Source organism: Cynocephalus volans, chromosome 14, assembly GCF_027409185.1.
Source record: "Cynocephalus volans isolate mCynVol1 chromosome 14, mCynVol1.pri, whole genome shotgun sequence".
NCBI classification, from domain to species: Eukaryota; Metazoa; Chordata; class Mammalia; order Dermoptera; family Cynocephalidae; genus Cynocephalus; species Cynocephalus volans.
The window spans coordinates 27,837,504-27,857,438 of NC_084473.1; the positions used below are offsets into that span (position 1 = coordinate 27,837,504).

A 19,935-nucleotide genomic window follows, 5' to 3' on the forward strand; every position below is an offset into this window, starting at 1 on the left:
GTGTATTTTTGTCCCAGTCTCTTCTTATAAAGACACTAGTCAGATTAGGTTGGAGCCCACCCTTGTGACCTCATTTTACTTCACTTCTTTAAGGCCCTATCTCCTAATATGGTCACATTCTGAGGTCCTGGGAGGATTGGATTTCAATATATGAATTTTGGAGAGACACAATTTAGCCCATAGCAGATGTTGAGTATCTTTTCATATGCTTATCTGTATATCTTCTTTGTGAGGTGTCTCTGTTCAGCTGTTTTGCCCATTTTAAAATTGTGGTTTTTTCTTAGTGTTGAGTTCTTTATACATTTTGGATACCAGAACTGTGTCAGATAGGTGTTTTGCAAATATTTTCTCTGTCTGAGGCATGAGTCTTTTTATTCTCTTAACAGTATCTTTCACAGAGCAGAATTTTTTAATTTTAATGAAGTACAAGTTATCAATTTTTTTTTTCATGAATCCTGCTTTTGGTGTGTATCTAAAATGTCATTACCAAAACTAAGGTCACCCTGATTTTTCTCCTATGTGAGCTTCTAAGAGTCTTATAGTTTTGTATTTTACATTTAGGTCTATGACCAATTTTAAGTTAATTTTTGTGAAAGGTATAAGGTCTGTATCTAGATTTATCTATTTGCATGTGAATGTCTAATTGCTCCAGTACCGCTTGTTGGAAAAACTACCTTTTCTCCATTGTATTGCGTTTGCTCCTTTGTTGAAGCGTAGTTGACTATATTTGTGTGGGTTTGTTTCTGGACTCTGTTCTGTTCCATTGATCTATTTGTCTGTTCTTTTGCCAATACCACACTGGCTTGATTACTGTAGCTTTATAGTAATTCTTCAAATTGAGTAATGTCAGTCCTCTGACTTTGATCTTCTCCTTTAATATTGTGTTGATTATTCTGGGCCTTTTGCCTTTCCATACGCACTTAATCAGCTTGTTGATATCTACAAAATAACTTCCTGGGATTTTGATTGGGATTGCATTGAATGTATAGATTAAGTTGAGAAGAATGACATCTTGATATTGAGTCTGTCTATGAATATGGATTCTCTCTCCATTTATTTTTATCTTCTTTGATTTCTTTCATCAGAGTTTTGTAGTTTTCTTCATATAGACTTTGTACATGTTTTGTTAGATTTATACCTATGTATTTGTTTTTTTGCTGTTAGCATAAATGGTATGCTTTTATAATAATTCTTTTTACCTTATACCAGCTTTCCTTTGGTTAAGTATTTGCCTTATACATCTTTTTCTATCCATTTACTTGTAACCTTTCTGTGTCTGTGCTTTTAGAATATTTTCTAAATAGAGTATAGTTGGGTTTTACTTTTTCTAAAATATCGTCTGACAATCTTTGTTTTTTAACCTGAGGGTTTCACCTATTTGCATTTATTGTATTACTATATATTACTGATATTATTTATATTTTATTCATTTTGTATTTATTCAATTTTTTGTACTTAATAAATGTTTTTCCTTTCTTGACTTCTTTATGGTTATGTTTCTATTTCCCCTTTTTGTTCTATTCCATTTGCTCCTTCTACTTGTGTAAAAATTATGTTCTATGAGTATGCTTCTTAGTAAATACTATGGATAATTTAACATACATGCTTAGCAGAGTCTAATCATTTTTACCCTTTCCTAAATAATAGAAAATCCTTAGAAGTTGAGTTGTCTAGTTTCTAGTTTATTTCCCCTATACGTTTGGCATTATTATAATAGTTTTATATAATAACATATATTTAATTTACTCACATATTTACTAATATTTTTATTTATTAATCCTCAGAACTTCTACTTGAGATAATTGTACATTCTTTAAAATTTCCTTTAGAAAGGGTCTTTTGGTAGTAAACTCATTTTTGTCTTTCTTAATGATTGTTTTACTGGGTGCAGAATTTTAGGTTAAAAGATATATTCTCCCTGCACATTGACAATACCATTCTACTGATTTCTGGCTTCTGCCATTGTTTATGAGAAGTCAGCTATGAGTCTAACTAATCCATATTGCTGTAGGTGATTTATCTTTTTTCTGGCTACATTTAAAGATCTCTTTCCTTTGTGTTGTACAGTTTCACTATGATGTGACTAGGTGGAGATTTCTTTTTGTGTGTTCTGCTTGGCATCATAGATTTCCTGGTTCTGGGAACTGGTATCTTTGATCAGTTCTGTAAAATTCTTATCTATTATACTTCAGATATTCTCTTTGTTATCTTCTCCTGAAACTCTGATTAGTAGTATGTTGGACTTTCTCTCTTTCTCATGCCTCTTTCATATTTGATACAACTTGTCACTCTGGACTGCATTCTGGTTATCTTCAGATCTTTCTGTTTTCCGATTCTCTCTTCAGCTATGTTTACTCTGCTGCTTAATCCAGCCATAAAGTTTTTAATTATGAAAATTTCCTTTTTCTTTTTGCAAATCTGCTTGTTACTTACCATTGCATATTCTTTCCCTGTATTTTTAACTTTCTTTTGTCATTGAACATTTTAGGTGTTCTTGTTTTTTTGCTTTGTGTTAAATAATTCAATATCTAAAGTGTTTGTGAGTCCAATTCTGCCATCTGTTTCTGTTGAGCCTAACTTTTGATACCTTCTTTCCATCCTTGTGTGTTTTGTAGTTTATTATTATGAGATGCTTATTTTACTCAGAATTTTTTATATATGAATTCTTTGAGGCCTGGGTTGATTCCTCCAGAGAAGATTATATTTACTTCAGCCACTTGCCTGGAGGCACTGCCAGCCTGGGACTACTTCAATTTAGGTTCTCTGCAATGTTTTTTATATTACACAGGTAACACGAATTTGACTCATGTCACAAATTCTTAGGGGAGAAAATTTTTCCTTCTACTGAGCATTAAAGTTGGCACAAACTACCTTCCTTTGTCTTCATCTGAACAGTGTTTCATTTTGTTTTCCATTTAACTTCATACTGAGAGTAGGATCTTCACTTTAACCAGGAGTCTTTTGTGAGAATCCCATTTGGCAGGCCCTAGGCTTTATTTCCTTTCCTGTCTCCTGGGTACCTAGTAAGATGGAAGCCCAAGGTCTCTAGAATTCAGTGGAAACCCTTGTGATACAAGATGGTAGGTTATTTTGGTGCTTGGTAACCACTCATGGTTTCTCTTTTTAATTTTCAGCTTCTTTGAAATTGTGCCTTTTGTGTCAGCTCAGTAGTATTTTAAAAAATTATAGTTGTTTTAAATTAGAATTGCTTCAATCAAGAGATTCATTCAGCACATCTGGTGTGCCATGACTGCCAGACCGGAAATTCTGTTCCTTTTTAAAAGCATCTTTTAAAAAATTTACCTTTTGTAGGAAGTCTTTTTTTTTTTTAAACTCCATTATTTGGAGATGCCAAGAATCTTAAGCTCTCAAGTTTATTGTTCAATATTTTATAAATGGGATATCTTTAATGGTAGTGTTTTAAAAACCATTTTATCTTTTTCTTTTTTATTTATCAAGATTATAATATTTGATAGTAAAAGAGTCAGTTTTATCACTGTGTAATTCAGCTTTATTTGACTTTCCAGAAATCTATAGTAAAAACCTCCAAAAGCAAAGTCATGAACTTAACTTATTCATGTATGTGCATAGTTTGATCAGGAAAGTAAAGATAAAAATTTGTCAAGAAATCTAAAGTACAATTATATTCTGTATATATACTTTACTTTCTTTGCTTTCTATTTCCAAAGAAACATTTGACATAATAGAATATCTATAGAAGAAATGATAAAAGATACATTTTAATAAGGACTGAAAATTTGTGGTTTATTTTTTCTCTTCTAACCTTAACTTTTATATTTAGGTTTTAGGAGAAGTTTTAGCACAACGTCTGCTTCTTCCCAAAAAGAGATTAACAGAAGAAATGCTTTTGCCAAGTGAGTATTAAGAAGATTTAGAAAAACACCTTTCAAGATGAACATGATGAGATTCTGTGAAGGAAGAAAGTGGAATTTTGTATCTTCTAGATTGCTTGGTAGAATTTTGACACTTAGGAGAAAAGTGTTGTGAGTGTACTGAGAAGAGTTCTTCCTCCTTTGCAAGCTCAGTTACAAATGTCAGTAGTGACTAAAGATAGTGCACTGCCTGTATTTTCTCTTTGACGAGGTTAGTACTCTTAATAAAAGTTGGAGGAATTTACATTGTGTGTTATCATTGAGTAAGGTGGATTGATTTTAAACTTTATTTACTTAATAAATCAGATTTGATTTAGTATTCTCAGCAATAGGTGAGAGAAATATAAGGCCTATTTGCATAAAGTAGTCTTACAATTATTTTAAAAATACTCCTACTTCCCCTTGTAGAATATATTGTTCAAAAAGCTTTTTTTGTTTCTTTGTAGAGAGAATGACCTTTTCTCTTTTTCATTTGTATTTTTTATGACTCCCGGACCCACTTCACTACCCTCAATTGTTTTCTGAAACTTTTTGAAACTTTTTTTGCTTTTAGAGAAATATGAAACTCTCCTAGACTGATTAGGTTAGGAGGCTCTTTTTTTAAAAAATGCTGCCAATTAATCTGTGAATAATACCCTGGTTAGAAAGGCTAGCTGAGTGGGGAGGCATGCATACCTGCTGAAGTAGTGGGGCCCTGCAAGCCACTCGGGATTAGAGCCCACGGGCTGGAGCTTGATGTTCCGCTGAGCCACGGGCAGGTAATTTATGCACTAGTCTGGCTAAAGGTATTGGGAGGCTTCACAAGGATCTGAAATTTCACTTGAGAACCCTGGCTTATCCTAAAGGACTGTTGGGTGCTGTTTAGAGGGTTGGGTGGTTTTTATTTTCTTCCTCAATACCATCAGCAACTTTGAGAATTTTGAAATGGTCTCCTTGTGTGAGTAGCTGAAAGAGTTTAAGAGCAGCAACTTTATGCTCCAATTCATTGAAGATATTCAAGGGTTCTTAGGGAGAATGGAAGAAATTGCTAAGAAGAAACATCTAGGGTATAAAGGATCCTAAAGGGGGAGAGATGTCAAAATCAGTGTCATGATGTTGGAGAGTGGGAGAACATGTTACAGAGAAACAAGGGAAGGAGAAAAAAATCAACCCTGGGATTAATACAGCATATGGTTATGCAAAAGATGATCTGTTGATGCGAGGAGGAAATATCAGGACTTACCCGTTTTCTATAAAAACAAAAGAAATTAATCTTTATTTACTTATACAGATCGACACTAGTAACCTGTTTTAAAAAAGAAATAATATATGTTTATTGAGGGTATATAAAAATTTTTTAGAATTATTTATTTATTTATTTTTACTTATAGGTATATGACCAAAATGTTTGACAATCTCTGTTCTTAGGAATCAAAGAAAGACTTTTAGGTGCTGGCAGGTGGTAGGAATCCTGTCCCTGATCCTAGGCTTAGGAGAGACGGTGCAGTGATTGGACAACCACCTGCTAAGGGGACAGAGTTGATTGTGTGTTGTGCTTCTGTTAATCTAGAAGCACGATGTACTCGTATTCTGAAGAACATGTGTTGAGAAAGTGAGTTTATTGAGATTTACTGAACAGTGCACCATTTTCTTGCTTATTTATATGGAAATAAATGATACCTCCAGAAGAAACATGGAAAACATGGTCAGAGATGATGAAAATTCCTGACTAAGAAACTTGAAGGACTTGGGACAAAGGACGTGTTTGTCCCATGTCAGTGAAGGAGAACGGGGAAGGGGAAGTAACAGCCTACCATGTCATTTTTGTGAAAGAACAGGATTTGGGTCTCTAGATCATGTATTGAAATGGTAGTGGTGCATGCATTTCATTCAGAGGAAAAAATGAGGGAAAGAGGAGAGGGTTGGAAGCAATTCTGTCTTCAGAATTCTGTGTATGTCTAATGCCAAGAATGGAGGTAGAAAAGAAAATGGTTTGAGATTTTAACACAGTCGTTACAGAGAGCTGATAGGCACAAGGCATCCACCCTCTCTCACACTGTCTATATCCAGCCTGTGATCTGTAGCTCATGCCCATCGTTAGCTCCCTCTGCGCTGTCACAGGTGTCTGCTTCTAAGTCTTCGTTGGGTCCCATCTATGGAATCCAGCCCATTACCATGATTGGGCTTGCATTTGAAAGTCTTTAGGTAGAACTCCTACAATCTGGTTTGCCACAGGTTCCATTATTTCACATCATATGCTTGCATTTTCTGCCTGTCCCTTAAAGCTTCTGAATTCTCAGACATGGGGAGTCCAGCTGCATGGACGCAGCATGCAAAGGTCTGTGCCATGGGCTCCTATGTGGCTCTCCTGACTTCGCCTTTCATGGCAATATCCACACATGTGACTGCAGATCTCTGAGCTCTCTGTGCTTTTCAAAAAAATAAAAAGAAATACATAAACTTTGCTCCCACGATCTCTGCTGTCCCTTTTCTATCTGCTTATCTTTCAAGTTGGCTCAAGTGTCACTTTCCCACTGAAGTGTCCCACTGAAGTGAAGTGTCACTTTCCCTGAGACCTTAAGAGGTCTCTTCCTCTTTTGTGCTCATTATGCACCTTACACTGTCTTTATTGTAATGTTTATAACATTTTACTGATTATTACATACAAATTCATACAAATTCCTAGAACCTAGCCCTGTGCCTGTCATTTTGTAGGTGACAAATGTTTTTAAATGAGTAATCACAGCTCTCAAATATACTGTAATTCCAGGTTTCTCTATTCTCTGAGCTTTTGAACTTTGACATGACTTGAATCAAATCATTCTTATTAGAATTTTGAGTGTTTACCCAAGCCATTAATTTTTGATTTAGATATTGAATTCATTTATTACTTTTTTATTTCTTTAAAAACTTTTTTGATTATGAAAGTTGATTGTACATTTGAAAAATTAAGAGAAACTAAATGCAGATAAAGATCATTTATAATTTTGTCACCTCAGTGAGATTATTACCGTTAGCATTTTGGTATATACTTTTCCAGTTTTTTCCTAATGCATGTGTCTGAAAGCAAAGTTAGATGAATTACACTCTATATACCCGTTTGAAAGCTTTCCCCCTAATATATACTGTGCATATTTCCACATTCTTTAATATCTGTCCTTAGTGTGACTTTTGTAATGTTTTTAAAGACTGTACTGTGATAGGGAAACATTTTTATAGTATAATAATAAATGAAAAAAGTCATAATTTAATAATAGATGCCAAACTTTTAAAGCATGTATCTAGCTCTTCCCCCGCTTTACTCCCTCTCCCCTTTCCCCCATCTCTGTGCGTGAGTGTGTGTGTGTGTGTGTGTGTGTGTGTGTGTGTGAGAAATCAGATAAACAGCTATATTTTCTTCTAGTTTTTTTTTTTTTTTTCCAATTTATGCATTAGCTCTTTAATCTATTTGGAATTTATTTTCATATACATGAGTGGTAAGAATCATATTCTTTTCTTCCAAACAATTAACTAATTTTTACAGCATCCCTAATTCAATGTTCACTCCTTTCTAACTGCTTTGACGTTTTACTTTTTATCACATATACAATAATTACGTGTATTTTTTATATTTTAAAAATATCTCTTCTGTGTTATTCTAAAGTACATTCCTGTGCCAGAGGCACAGTGTTTTTAACTATTGTAATTTTATAATTTAACATAATGGCAATGTAAATCTTGCCTTATTCTTTTTCAAATTTTGTTAATTACAATACCCATTATGGTGTGAGTGAGAGGCTGGCTTTGGGCTTGGACAGCCTCGGATCTGAGTCCTATCTCTGCTCTTTACCATTTCTCTGACCTTAGGCAAATAGCTTAATTTTTCTGAGCCTCAGTTTCTTCTTTTGTTACACAGAGGTAATAATAATATCACTTTCTGTGGTTTGGGTGAGGATGAATGAGATAAAATATTTGAAGTGTCAGCACACAGTAAATGCTCAGAAAATGATAGCTATTGTTATTAGTTATGTGAAAATTACAGTAATTTTTTCAGGTTGTAAAAAATATTTGGGGTGAATTTGGGGAGAAATAACATATTTTCTTTTTTTTGTATGTTATTCAGTAAAGATTTATTATGCCTTTTCTTACAGGCATTGCATATTTCTTTGTTAAATTTATTATTTGTGCATTTGACATAGTAAATAATAATTATAAAAATATTTTCTAATTAGAATTCTATCACTTACTGGCAAATGTGGCTTAAGATAAATCTCTGAGCCTCGGTTTTCCTATCCATAAAATTAGAGTGCTCTTCTGTTCTTTCAGGGTGGTTAATAGGAACAAATGAGACATTGTGTGGAATAGTGTATTAAAAAATATAGAAAGTGAAATAAACTATAAGTAGACTCAGTTTCTGTTCATGATGAGTGAACGTTTGGTAACAGGTTCTGTTTCGTATCTGCTGTGGGGATGGGGAGAAGGGTTTCTCTTGGAGGAGAGGAGGCATGGGATGGAGGATGGAAGGCTCTAAACAGCATTGGTGGTTTCTGGATAACCATTTGGAAGGTCTCAGGTCAGAGGACAACAGGTAATTCTCCCGTGGGTGAGTATCAGGGTCAGCTGCTCCCAGTTGACAGTGGAAGGAGCTCTGGGGCAGTATTGGATGAGTTCATTGGTGACTTCCAGGAGGTTTTGTTATTAGGTCAGGGTGGTGGTGGGTGCTAGGAGGCACATATACTAGAGTATAAGTAATATACTTAAGTAGGGAAAAGTTGTAGGGAACAGGAAAATAATCTTGCTACAGGAAACACAGACTCTTTACTGTTAGTGGCAGGGAAGGTGCTAAACTCTCATGTGTAACTGGAATTTATATGAGAGTACTTCAGAAAGTTTGTGGAAAAATAGAGTTAAAGGTAATATGAATCTTTCCATGAACTTTTAAGAAGTACCCTCATACACAGAAAAAAAAATGTATATATATATATATATATATATATAAATTTATTTTTCAATTGTGGATTAACAGTTTTTAAAATTTGTTTTCATAAAAAAGTGAACAAAATGTAATTTTAATTTCCCACAGCCAAAATGTTAGATTCTTTTCCTTTTGCTTTATTTGATAATATTGATAGCAGTTAAATAGGTATAAGTGTATTTTATTCTAATTGCTATTTTACTGAAAGCATATATATATGTATATGGGTGTGTATATATATATATTATACATATATATATTGCAATGTATATTTATATATTTATTTATAAATTGCAAGTGAAATCTTAAATTCAGATTAGGGTAGTATTAAAATAGCCAATAGAAAAACTTTTAAAGGGCCGAGCCCGTGGCGCACTCGGGAGAGTGCGGTGCTGGGAGCGCGGCGACGCTCCCGCCGCGGGTTCGGATCCTATATAGGAATGGCCAGTGCACTCACTGGCTGAGTGCCGGTCATGAAAAAGACAAAAAAAAAAAGAAAAACTTTTAAAGTGTTGAACAAAAGTATATTCTAACACTGCTATTCAGAAGTTTAAAAAGAATCAAGTTGTGATCATAAATTATTCTCTTGTGAATTAAAATAATGAATTCTGAATCTGACAGTGGCAATGAAGATGATGAATTGCATGACTTGGCTTTCGCACCTAAGAATCTTTCTTCTTCCCTTCTGAACAGATCAAAACCTGCTTTGTGGCGCAGCTGGAGCAGTACGACCACTGCAGGGGGCACTGAAGGGAGAGTGAAGCTGCACGAGGGGTCTCAGGTCCTGCTCACGAGCTCTAACGAGATGGGTATTGTTAGATATGTCGGCCCCACTGAGTTTGCTTCAGGCATCTGGCTCGGGCTTGAGCTCCGAAGTGCCAAGGGGAAAAACGATGGAGCAGTGGGTGACAAACGCTATTTCACCTGCAAGCCAAACCACGGAGTCTTAGTCAGACCAAGCAGAGTGACCTATCGGGGGATTAATGGGTCAAAGCTTGTGGATGAGAATTGTTAACTTAAACTTCTAAAATATTAAACGAGCTCAAATATATATGGTTTACTTTATTTAGCCATTATTTAAATTTTGAAAATATAGTTATCTTCGTAAAAACCATTATAACAATTCAGAGAGATTCCTTCAAAAAGCCACAAGTATGAACTCTAGGGATCCTGGGTCTTTTAAAACAATTTAAAAATAAGTACTCTTTAAAGCTTTTAAAGCTTTAGGCCCCAAGAAAATTCTGGGACTCAGGAAAAAATGTGCCATTAGGTGACCAACAGATGCATTACCTTGCTTATTCTGTTTCATTTTTGCACATAACACTGGATTTTTCATAGTGCCATAATTTGTGAAGGTTTTCACTAGCTTTGGTTAACATATAATGTTCATGACCTTTTGCTGTTCAGCATTTTTGGAGTTTTTCTTTTTGTGCTTTATCACTAATAAGTACAATAAGAGAATAGTAGCTAGATGACTAGTGTATTTTTAATATATTTTTGGTAAAAGTATTTAAGCTTTCAGGAATGCCTCATATAAAGATAAGTTAGAACTTTGGAGTTGGAAGGGATCTTAGAGGCTCTTGAGCTCTGCCTCTTGCCCATTGCCAGATACTGAAATGGAAGTATGTCTTACTGAGGGTCACTATAACTAGTTGGTTAACAGAGCTAAAAATAGTATGTGGGTCTCTTGACTTGTGGCTCAGTGCTCTTTCCTCCATACAAAGTGTGTCATCTCAGATTTTTCTACTGCTGCTTGACTGCCTCATCTGGATGAACTACAGAAAAAGCCTTGATTAAAATTTATAAATTCAAGTTATAATTAGAATTTTTTGCACATACTCATTTAACTTCCTTGTTGGATATATTTGTAACACACACACACACATGAAGCACTTTTGAAACATGATGCACTTTCATCTTTGTGGAGAATTTGCCATCCTTTCCTTCTGAGACATGAAAAACATTTAAAAAATGTGTTTAACAGAAGAGAGCAAATTGAGATGTGTTAGGAAGGGTATATTAGTTATTCATTTAAATATTTATTATTTCTGGATTTTTTTATTATTCACTGGTCTGGTGTTGTGTTTGCTATAGTTGATGTTTTTATATTTATAATCGTTGCAGAGTTCAGCCTGTTATAAAGCTACAGAACTGTATCATATTTTTATTTTCCTTCTTGAGCACCTGTTAAAAACTAAGCTTCATATTAGGGTCATGTAATAATGTAAAACATTTGTATAGTGGATATGTATTGAAGTTTATGTCCTATATGTGTAAAGATTTATCTTTTATTGTAAATATTTAGACTTTAAACTACCACAGAAATATTGGAACTGTTTGCTTTATAAGATTAAAACTATCCTTCAGAGTAGAGCTTGCTTTGTGCTTAGAAATAATATGTTGAACTATTTTGCAATATACTATTTTAAATCTAAATTCTGTCACTTTGCTGCTTTTTTAAAAAAGTGTGGTATTTCAAATATTGCTAGAGCTATTTTCCTGAAATACATTTGCAAAATAAGGCTGCTTTATAATCAAGGAATATTTTTATTGATTGAAGAAAATGCACTGTGATTCCAAAGTAAACTTATTTTATTATATAGATTATTTCTTAAAAACTATTTATAACTTAACATGAAATCCATGACTACCCCACACTTGGGTGTCTATAATTCTTCCCGTTAAATATAAATCACTGTAAGTTAGAAACAGTAATGCCAACACTGAGGTCAAAGAACCAGTTCTCTGAATATTTAGATTAGGATTATTAAATCCATATAATGTGTATGTTTACATATGCTATACATACAAATTAGGTGTTTTCATTTGTGTTTTGCTTAATAAATGTCCTTCAAAATTCACTTCTTGAGCATTAATAAAAAGGGAAGCTGTTTAGTTTTGCAGTGGTATCTTGTCATTTACCCTGTCTGCAGCTCTCCTGTTCTCAGTAACTCAGCTTACATATGGTTTGAGCTTATTTTTTACTCAACAAGTAAAGGTGAGTTTTAGCCACCCTCCTATTAGTATTGTTATGATGAACATAGAGTCATTTAAGAAAAGAATGTGTTTCCACAGTTTTCTAAAATTGCTTAACTTTCTTTTATACAGGTAAGATTTATTTCTTTTTGCAGGAACACTTTGAATTTTAGATTAAAAAATACAAATAATTGCCTACCTTCTACTAAAAAGCTTTGTTTTTATATTTTAGGATAATTTTGGGTGAATGTTTTAAGTGCTTAAATGTGTTAAGATACAGATGTTTGCTGAGTATGAACCGAGTCATTGGAATCTTGATATGAGGCCCTCGCACCCACCTCCCAAGAGCTCCCTTCTAGTGTTATTTTTCTCCTTAGCATTTACCAACCTTGGTCATGCTAAACTTTTTATTACTTCTCTCTTCTTTCACTAGATTGAGGGGCAGACTTTGACTGTTTTGTTCGTCACTTTATCCCCAACCCCTATAATAATACTTGGCTCTTAGCTGATGTTCATTCAGTGAATGTTTGCTGATTGAGCAGAGGCAGTGAAGGCCATTGATGGTGTACAGTGTAGATGCTACCTAGCTAGCTTCAGATAGGTGGCTTTGACAGACTAGGCCACAAAACAGGTAAATTTTATTAGGTATAGGAGGAAAAAGCACAAGAAAGGTTTGAATCCAGTAGCCCACTTTACCCCTGAAGAGTGACAGGTAAGAGATAAAAAGATGTTGAGTGGAGGGAGGAGGGTGGGGGGGGAGGAAAGACACAGCAGGGTTGTAAAGGCAGCTTCCCATCTGTATTGCCTGGGACTGACCTTGAACTTCTGTTTTGATGTGATGATAATTTAGAGAACATGGTAATGCGTGTAGTCTGATATAGAGAGAATGAACTGTGTACAACACTGGTCTCCAGGGCTAAATATTTTCATTTCAGAGTTTTTATTTTGAGGCTAATCTATTTAGAATGTGTGATAATATTATTTAAACGACACTGATCAGTGCCTAGAAGCCTAATGTGTTAAGAATCATTCTTAATTGAGAAACAGATCTAGTCATTTTAACTACTCACCAGGTATTTGTTATCTAAATGATGAATTCAGAGACATACAATATGTATCTCATCATACTGCAAGCCAATGGAATTTATTTTTAATTTTTCTTCATGTCCTCTGTGTCACTACATTTGTGTACAATACAAATACAGTAGTTAATACAAAAGTCACATTGTCACATGTATTTAATAATTGTTTAATAATATCCCTGTTACAGAGGCCCTTATTTACAAACAAGGTCACATAGGGTGCTTGAATATGCAACAAACATTCCTAACGAAGCTTGTGTATAGGCTGAACAAGTTAAACTTGTAGGACACGGTAATATTTTATCACAAGCAAAATATGATGCCTTTGCATAGGCAAAAACTTTTCTCTACCAAAATTTTTGCTTATGCTCCTTTTTACAGGAGGGAAAAAGAATACGTGGCAGAACTGGCGTGGACGGGCACATGTTACTGACATTAATATGCTTTCATTCTGTTTGGTAGAAATGAAGTCACTTTTACAGTTCTCCCTCGAGGAGAATGGCACCAAGGGGCAGGGGCCTTCTTTCCTCTTATCTTTTCAGAATGTCTTTTAATGAATTCAATTTTCATAATTATAAACCTGCAGAAAGTTTTATCTTTTACTATACCTTTCAAACAGGGAAGTGTGGTGGTTGTGATGGTGCTGAGGAGGGGCAGGGAGTTCTGAATTATATATGTAAAGATATTTTTGATATTTAAATTGAGGCTAGCAGCTTAAAATATGACCTGTTCCCAATGATCACTAGTGTCATTTAAAAAATGCTCATAAATCTGGTTGATGTTCAGCTCTAAAATCCTGGATGAACCCAGATACGAGTCGATATTTACATGCACACACACCCCGATAGACTTCTTTGTCGGGAAGAATTTGGCCTCAGGATTGGATATTTAGTCAGCGTGGTTTCAACTAACTAAATTAAATAAAATAAGGGGTCTCAAAAATCTACTTACACCTGTACTGAATTTGGAGTTTAGATGTTTCTAAAGTGTAGGAGGTTTAAATACCCAAATGCTATATACTCCTTGACCTGTGTCAATCTTATCAGGGTTAAGTTCTTTCAATTCCAGCCTAAAAGGGTTCTCATGGCTTTGCTCAAAGTAGACTTACCTTATTGAAGACTGAGCTAATTATTATTTTTCACATAAATCAAATCAGACTGACATGGAAATGAATCATTAAAATTATATGTATAGTTTCAAGCCATTCTTTTTATTTTTTCTCTAATATGAGTTCTGAGATTCAGCTTAAAACTCAGTCAACAGTGTAAATGATATTGGCTGCCCCTGACAGTTGTTGTGAAGGATAGGTGTTACTATACAGTGTCTTTGGAAAAAATATCCTAAAATGGGTTTTAAAATGAATTTTAATAGTCTTAAAAAGTCTCATATTGATGGCAGAGGAAGTGGATTTTGCATTATATACAATACAGATCATTATAGAGCAGAAGAGTAAAGTGAAAAATTATAGTTGCCTTTATTGAACCTGCTAATAAAAATGGATTTCTAATAAGAACTAATATATTATACACATCAGTTAAAGATATTGTAGTTTTATCAAATGATCTTTTCTTTTTCTGGAAGGGAATAGAGCTTAGGGAATTAAGAAATAACATGAGATTTTTGAGGCCTCACTTCTCACTCCCTGGTGCATGACAAAGGAAAATCCAGTACAATGTTCTGCTTTAGTTTCTTATCCTTTATAAAACATCACCAGCTGGTGACTGGTACATGCATGAGGAAAAAAAGAACTTTTGTTTTTAAAATTACTTTATTTCTTCTGAGAACTTTGAAATACTACGTAAATATGCTTTTGAAAATAATGCAAAAAGATTAAAAAAATTTTTTCGACTGTTAGACATGGTAAAATGTAGGAAATTTGCCTACGATCTTCATAATCTTTGAAAGATGTTTGAGTTAGCTATCTTTTTGGATTTCCTGTCTCTAGATCCACTCTAAAGCTATATTATTCACAAAGGTTTCCAAAAATTGCCATCCAGTGGTGGTGGATATCTCCTGATAAACCTTAAAAGAAGGATTGTATCTAATCCTATGGTAACTGGGAGAGAGCAGTTCTGTTCTTAATGAATTCCCCACCATAATGACACCTGGACACACCTGTTGAGGAACTTTGCTCCACAGACACCTCCTGGTCTCAAACATCTGGCTTATTCTGGGCTCTGCTGCCCCACTTGGGGAATGCGCACAGAGAGGTGCACGTCGACAACTGACAGAAAGAAAGTGCATCAGACATACCAGCAGATATGAGGTATGGTGAGAGATAAGCTTCCAAAGATACATTCTATGATTTTCCTTTGCTCATAAGCCTGCAAAGTAGCACATACTCATGTAACACAAGAAAAATAAGTGCTGTGGTGTTGAAGGCATAAAGTCGTTAAACGGACGTGACTCTCATAGTCCTGTCAGCTTTGTTTCTTTCTGGAAACCATGCCTGATTAGCCTCACTTTGCTGTGGTAGTGATTTTATGATTTGTTAAGGAGATCTTTGAATAGAAAGGGTAAACAGAGAACTGGTACTCAGCTTTCTGGTTTACTTCTATATGAAGATTAAATGTCATTTGGCTCACTGGGATTGTGCTCTGAATTAATTGGCTTTGGCTCTAAATGAACTAGGAGTTGGGGTCAAGGACATACACACCCATCCTACTGACTATGGGCTGGGAGCTGGGATTCACCTTTCACAGGTGAAGTCTATAGGATCACGGACTTCAGAGTTGGAAGGGGCCTTTGAGACCAAAACTCTTCATTTTTTAAATGAGAAGATGAGAGTTTCAATTACTTGCCCAAGTCACGCAGGTAGGTCATTGCAGTGTGCTAACTCCATCTGTTAACATCTGCCCAGTCTGCTTGCTGCTTCTCAAGTGATTGATGAATGCTAAACCATCCAAGATGATATAATCATCTGAAATTTTATCAATCTGATATTCATCTATCTTGGCAAATAAACTGTCTTAAAATGTGGATATTCTAGGGAGCGTTAATGCCGTAGTTGCTAAGGCTTAGTGTGACTGAGTTTAATAAAACTGCCTTTTAACTAACACCAACTGAAATGAGCCCATTGAATGAGTGTTTTGTGGTGGCAGGAGAAATAATTGTGGGTAACTGCTTAGGAGGAGGCAGCAGACCACAGAAGACTGATGGCGTGGGGAGAGAGCTTGAGGGTGTGTCTAGAAAAGGGATGTAAGATATGGACGTGAGAAGGCAATAAAAATGAACTTGGGTCCTTGCAGTTTTGCAGAGGTTAGACTGGAAGTGCCATTGTCACGGGTGAAGGGCAACGTCCTTGTTAACAGTTACTGAATGCTGAAAAGAAGCAAGGTGTTGCTTTAGTGTTGTGGTAATAGTTCATGTAACTTCCCCCTACTAGTTGTATATAATAGTCTATTCTTACCAAGTTTTTCAAATATTTTAAAATTAAGTGAGAGCTAAAAATAGCTATGTACTTGAGTAATGCATTGAAAATTAAATACACCTACTTAGGATACCAGATGAAAATAGAATCTTAATAGCAGCCTCACTGCTTGTTCTCAGTAATTATCTTTTATTTTAGGGCATCATGTTGAGGATTACGGGAATGCTGGTTTTATTCGGTATATTCATGCAACAGTACAGGAACCATCTGCGGCAATGAAATTAGCAAAGTCAAATTGTGTGTTCTTTAGGGACCCATTTAAAAAATCATTAGCCAAAGAGATTGACAACACACTTCAAACAATTTTATGACTCTTGTCATGGGAATGTTATTTAGAGTAGTCTGAATTCATATGCATCTTGTTTTAGGTCTGCAAAGCTCATAGGAATTTTAATCCTATTAACTAGAGAATATCTATTAAAATAGTCCGATCATTAGAATTTCTTAGTGGTATGCCCTGTGAATTTGGACGTAAAGGCCCCACATTTTACCAAATAAAGTTGATCGGCAGTTACGAAATATCTTACAGCTATAGGGTTTATCAAATACTATATGGAAATACCAAAAAAATTTTAAAAATAATAACTTGATTAAATATCTTCCTTTCTGTGATGCTTATTTTTAACACTTAGAACTTAGTTGTAAATGTGGTAGCAAATCTTTACATTCTTTTTTTGAGCTGAAAAAGACTTGGTCCTGGTAGGGTTCTTGCTAATGTCATTAAACAAGTGACAGATGAAGTAAAACTTGGCACAAATTGGAGAACCAAGAGGGCCAGATGTGGGTGGGTCCAAGAGCTACTGCTGAGTGGGGGGCAGGGATGCATAGACACACTTGGACCTACACCCAACCCCATGTCACTTGGGTTACCAAAGTGTGGGTGGGGTGCTTGTGCTTTCACACAGTTTATGATCTCCCTGAAGGGCAGCGAGGAAGGGAAGTTAGTGTTCTCCATTTGTATATGGAGACATTGAGGTACCAACAGGTTAGATAACCTGAGGGGAGCCTGGATTCAGACACTATCTGGTGGAAGAGAATCCAGTCTTTTAACTACTAAGTAGACTATACTCTCAAAGAAAAGGTTATTCCCGCTGTTTTGATTTGCTATAATTTTGAGGTGCCACATATTAATGAACTGGTCATTCCTCACAAATTGCCAGTTTCCCAGTGAAACAGTTGTGAACTTTCAGTAGGCTTCTTTATAGACATGGAATGTGAATAATTATACTAGCTTATGGTTTAATTAACATAGCTTCTGCAAACTTTAATTGTGCCTGTTCATGTTCTAGGTGGAACTTTCTATTATAGTTAATAAATTTATTAGAGTCCACAGCATCTGTGTGAATTGCTGGAGCCATATGGCTGGAGCAATATTGGAGCAGACTGCAGTCCAGATTAATATCATGCTGATACCTAGGGGTTACACCAAGTTAAATGAAACATCTTGAGGTCATCATATCTCAGTGTGGAATTGTTTATTTACTTATCCATGTACACAGGCTTTCAAGACTTGACTATCATTTACATGAAAATTGGTATCAGTAAAGACGATTAGAGAAAATCAACAAATCAATCTCAGTGGTAGTAAGGCACACCTGAAAATGTAATGGATTTGTAGTTTTTAAGAATGGAAAGGGATAAGATTTTCCCCATTAATAACAATAAAGAGTTGGCTATTTAACCATGTCCGTGCTTAATTTGTTACTGGCATTACAAATATAAAATGAAATTGTTTTTCTCAGTTATTGTGTCATTATTCTTCAGGGAGGGTGTTTCCCAAAGTGAGATTCTTGAGCCCCTTTGGGTGGCTTGTGAGTTAGAATAATGTTTGTAAGATTTGACTATTTACTTTTCTCCTGGCATGAACCAAATCTTTACTGATACAGTTATTTGGAGATGAGTTCATTGATGTCTCATCTTCATGTATGTTCGATGAGAGTATTTTTGGCAGTTAAGCAGATAAGGAAAAGTAGTCCCCAGGGTGTCAGTGCTTCTGCAGATGTACAGAACTACCAACTGTAGGACAAGGCATATGCCTTAGGAGAAGTGCACAGCTGTCCAGTATTGGCTTAGAACATGATGGCTTTCCCACAAAGTGATACTTTTGATGTAGGTGTAACTGAGAAGGTGGGGAAAAAGGTATGTGTGTGTGCAAGCACACTGACACACACACACAGTCCTTTTGCTTAAGGATGCTTAGTACTTAACAAGTAATAAAAAATATTTTCCTTTCAAAGAGATGCTTTGGCACAACTACCACCTGGAAAGAAACTGGGCATGGGAGTAGAGGAGAAGCAGAAAGAAAGAATGAAATGAAAACCTACTGATAAAGCATTTTTGCATAAGTACACATGTAAAATTTACCAGATTCCTGGTTTCTCATTTCATGGAAATTTCATCTGTGGAAACCAAGTTCGGAACTCCCACTATAAGCACGTCAGTGGCAATCTCAGCTCTCCAAGTGTTCCTCAATTCCTTTCCTCGTTGCCACCTAGAGGAAAAATTCTTTGTTCTAATTTGCATTTGGTTGCTATACAAATTATGCTGTGTATATTTCAGCATTTATTTTCCTGGCATATTAGGATCACCTGATTAAGGGAGAGAACGCAGGTGAACAGCAAAAGGAAAGATACCACAGTAGTACTTCTCCTAGGAGCACTGGAGAGCCCATTCCTCCAACGACCCAGTCCATCCTTACAAGTAGAAACTTCAGTTTGGAAGGCTTCGTGACTAAAACTGATAGAGGGTTTTGGCCTAACATGTATTTTTTTATACCTACAAATGGATATGTTTCAATGCTTCGATGTGTCACTGCTGCTTAAAATTTTTGTTTTTAAATGATCAAAGTTTAATTAGTGGAAAGTTTTAAATCTTGAGTTTTAAATCCAGTAGGAAACCTCACACTCAATTTTTCAGTCTTAGTAGGAGGATTTTCTTAAGGCATGAGGTATATAAAAGGATGTTGGAATCTCTGGATCTGTACTGGTGTTTTATCATACTCAAAGCACTTGGAATGTATGCATTTCGTTTAGATGAGTATATACACAATTTTCTCTACGCTACTGGAACAACTCACGACATTTTTTACAATAGGCGATGAATCAGCACAATTGAAAGCATCTAAACACCATCTAAAGTGACGTTTCAATTAGTTGTCTACGATTTTTCTTTTCCAAGTAAAGAATGTCTTTCTCCATGCTGAATTATTACAAATAACTCCTTTATTTCTGTTCCCTCTCCCCTCAAATGTTTGAAGTCCACATCAACAAGGAAGGAAACGTCTATGACTCCAGCTATGAAACACGTAAGCAGCTACTTCTGACTACATTGAGGCAGAGCACACACAACTGAGAAGAAGCATAAGGAGATATACAAGAACCATGCATAAAAACCTTATGCGGCCAAGGCTGGGCCTCGTAGGTATCACTCATTTTAATGATATTATCTTCTTTTGAAAGTATAGGATGAACCCATGCTCAAAACCTTTCTAAAGCATTTTGAAAATACAGCTCTGCATGTGGCACTTCAAAACAAGTTGGCACAAGATGAAGAGTGACATTTGGTCTCTGGTCTGTGGAGGAGCTCAGGGCTCCTAAGGAAGGGAAGTGAGCGCCCGCGGGC

At 35.4% G+C, this 19,935-nt stretch overlaps 1 protein-coding gene across 6 annotated transcripts in view; it reads left to right on the forward strand.

The window, feature by feature from the left end:
* CLIP4 (CAP-Gly domain containing linker protein family member 4) overlaps window positions 1-11,719 on the forward strand; it is an 87,162-nt gene extending 75,443 nt beyond the window's left edge. For 5 of the 6 annotated variants that reach the window (XM_063078258.1, XM_063078256.1, XM_063078259.1 and 2 more), the window contains exons 15-16: window positions 3,803-3,875; window positions 9,520-11,719. In XM_063078258.1, the coding sequence (XP_062934328.1) occupies window positions 3,803-3,875; window positions 9,520-9,841 (395 nt within the window). In that variant the 3' untranslated portion in view covers window positions 9,842-11,719. The remainder of the gene's footprint in view (window positions 1-3,802; window positions 3,876-9,519) is intronic. The other variant, XM_063078261.1, reaches the window with a different exon arrangement.
* Window positions 11,720-19,935: the final 8,216 nt, after the last annotated feature.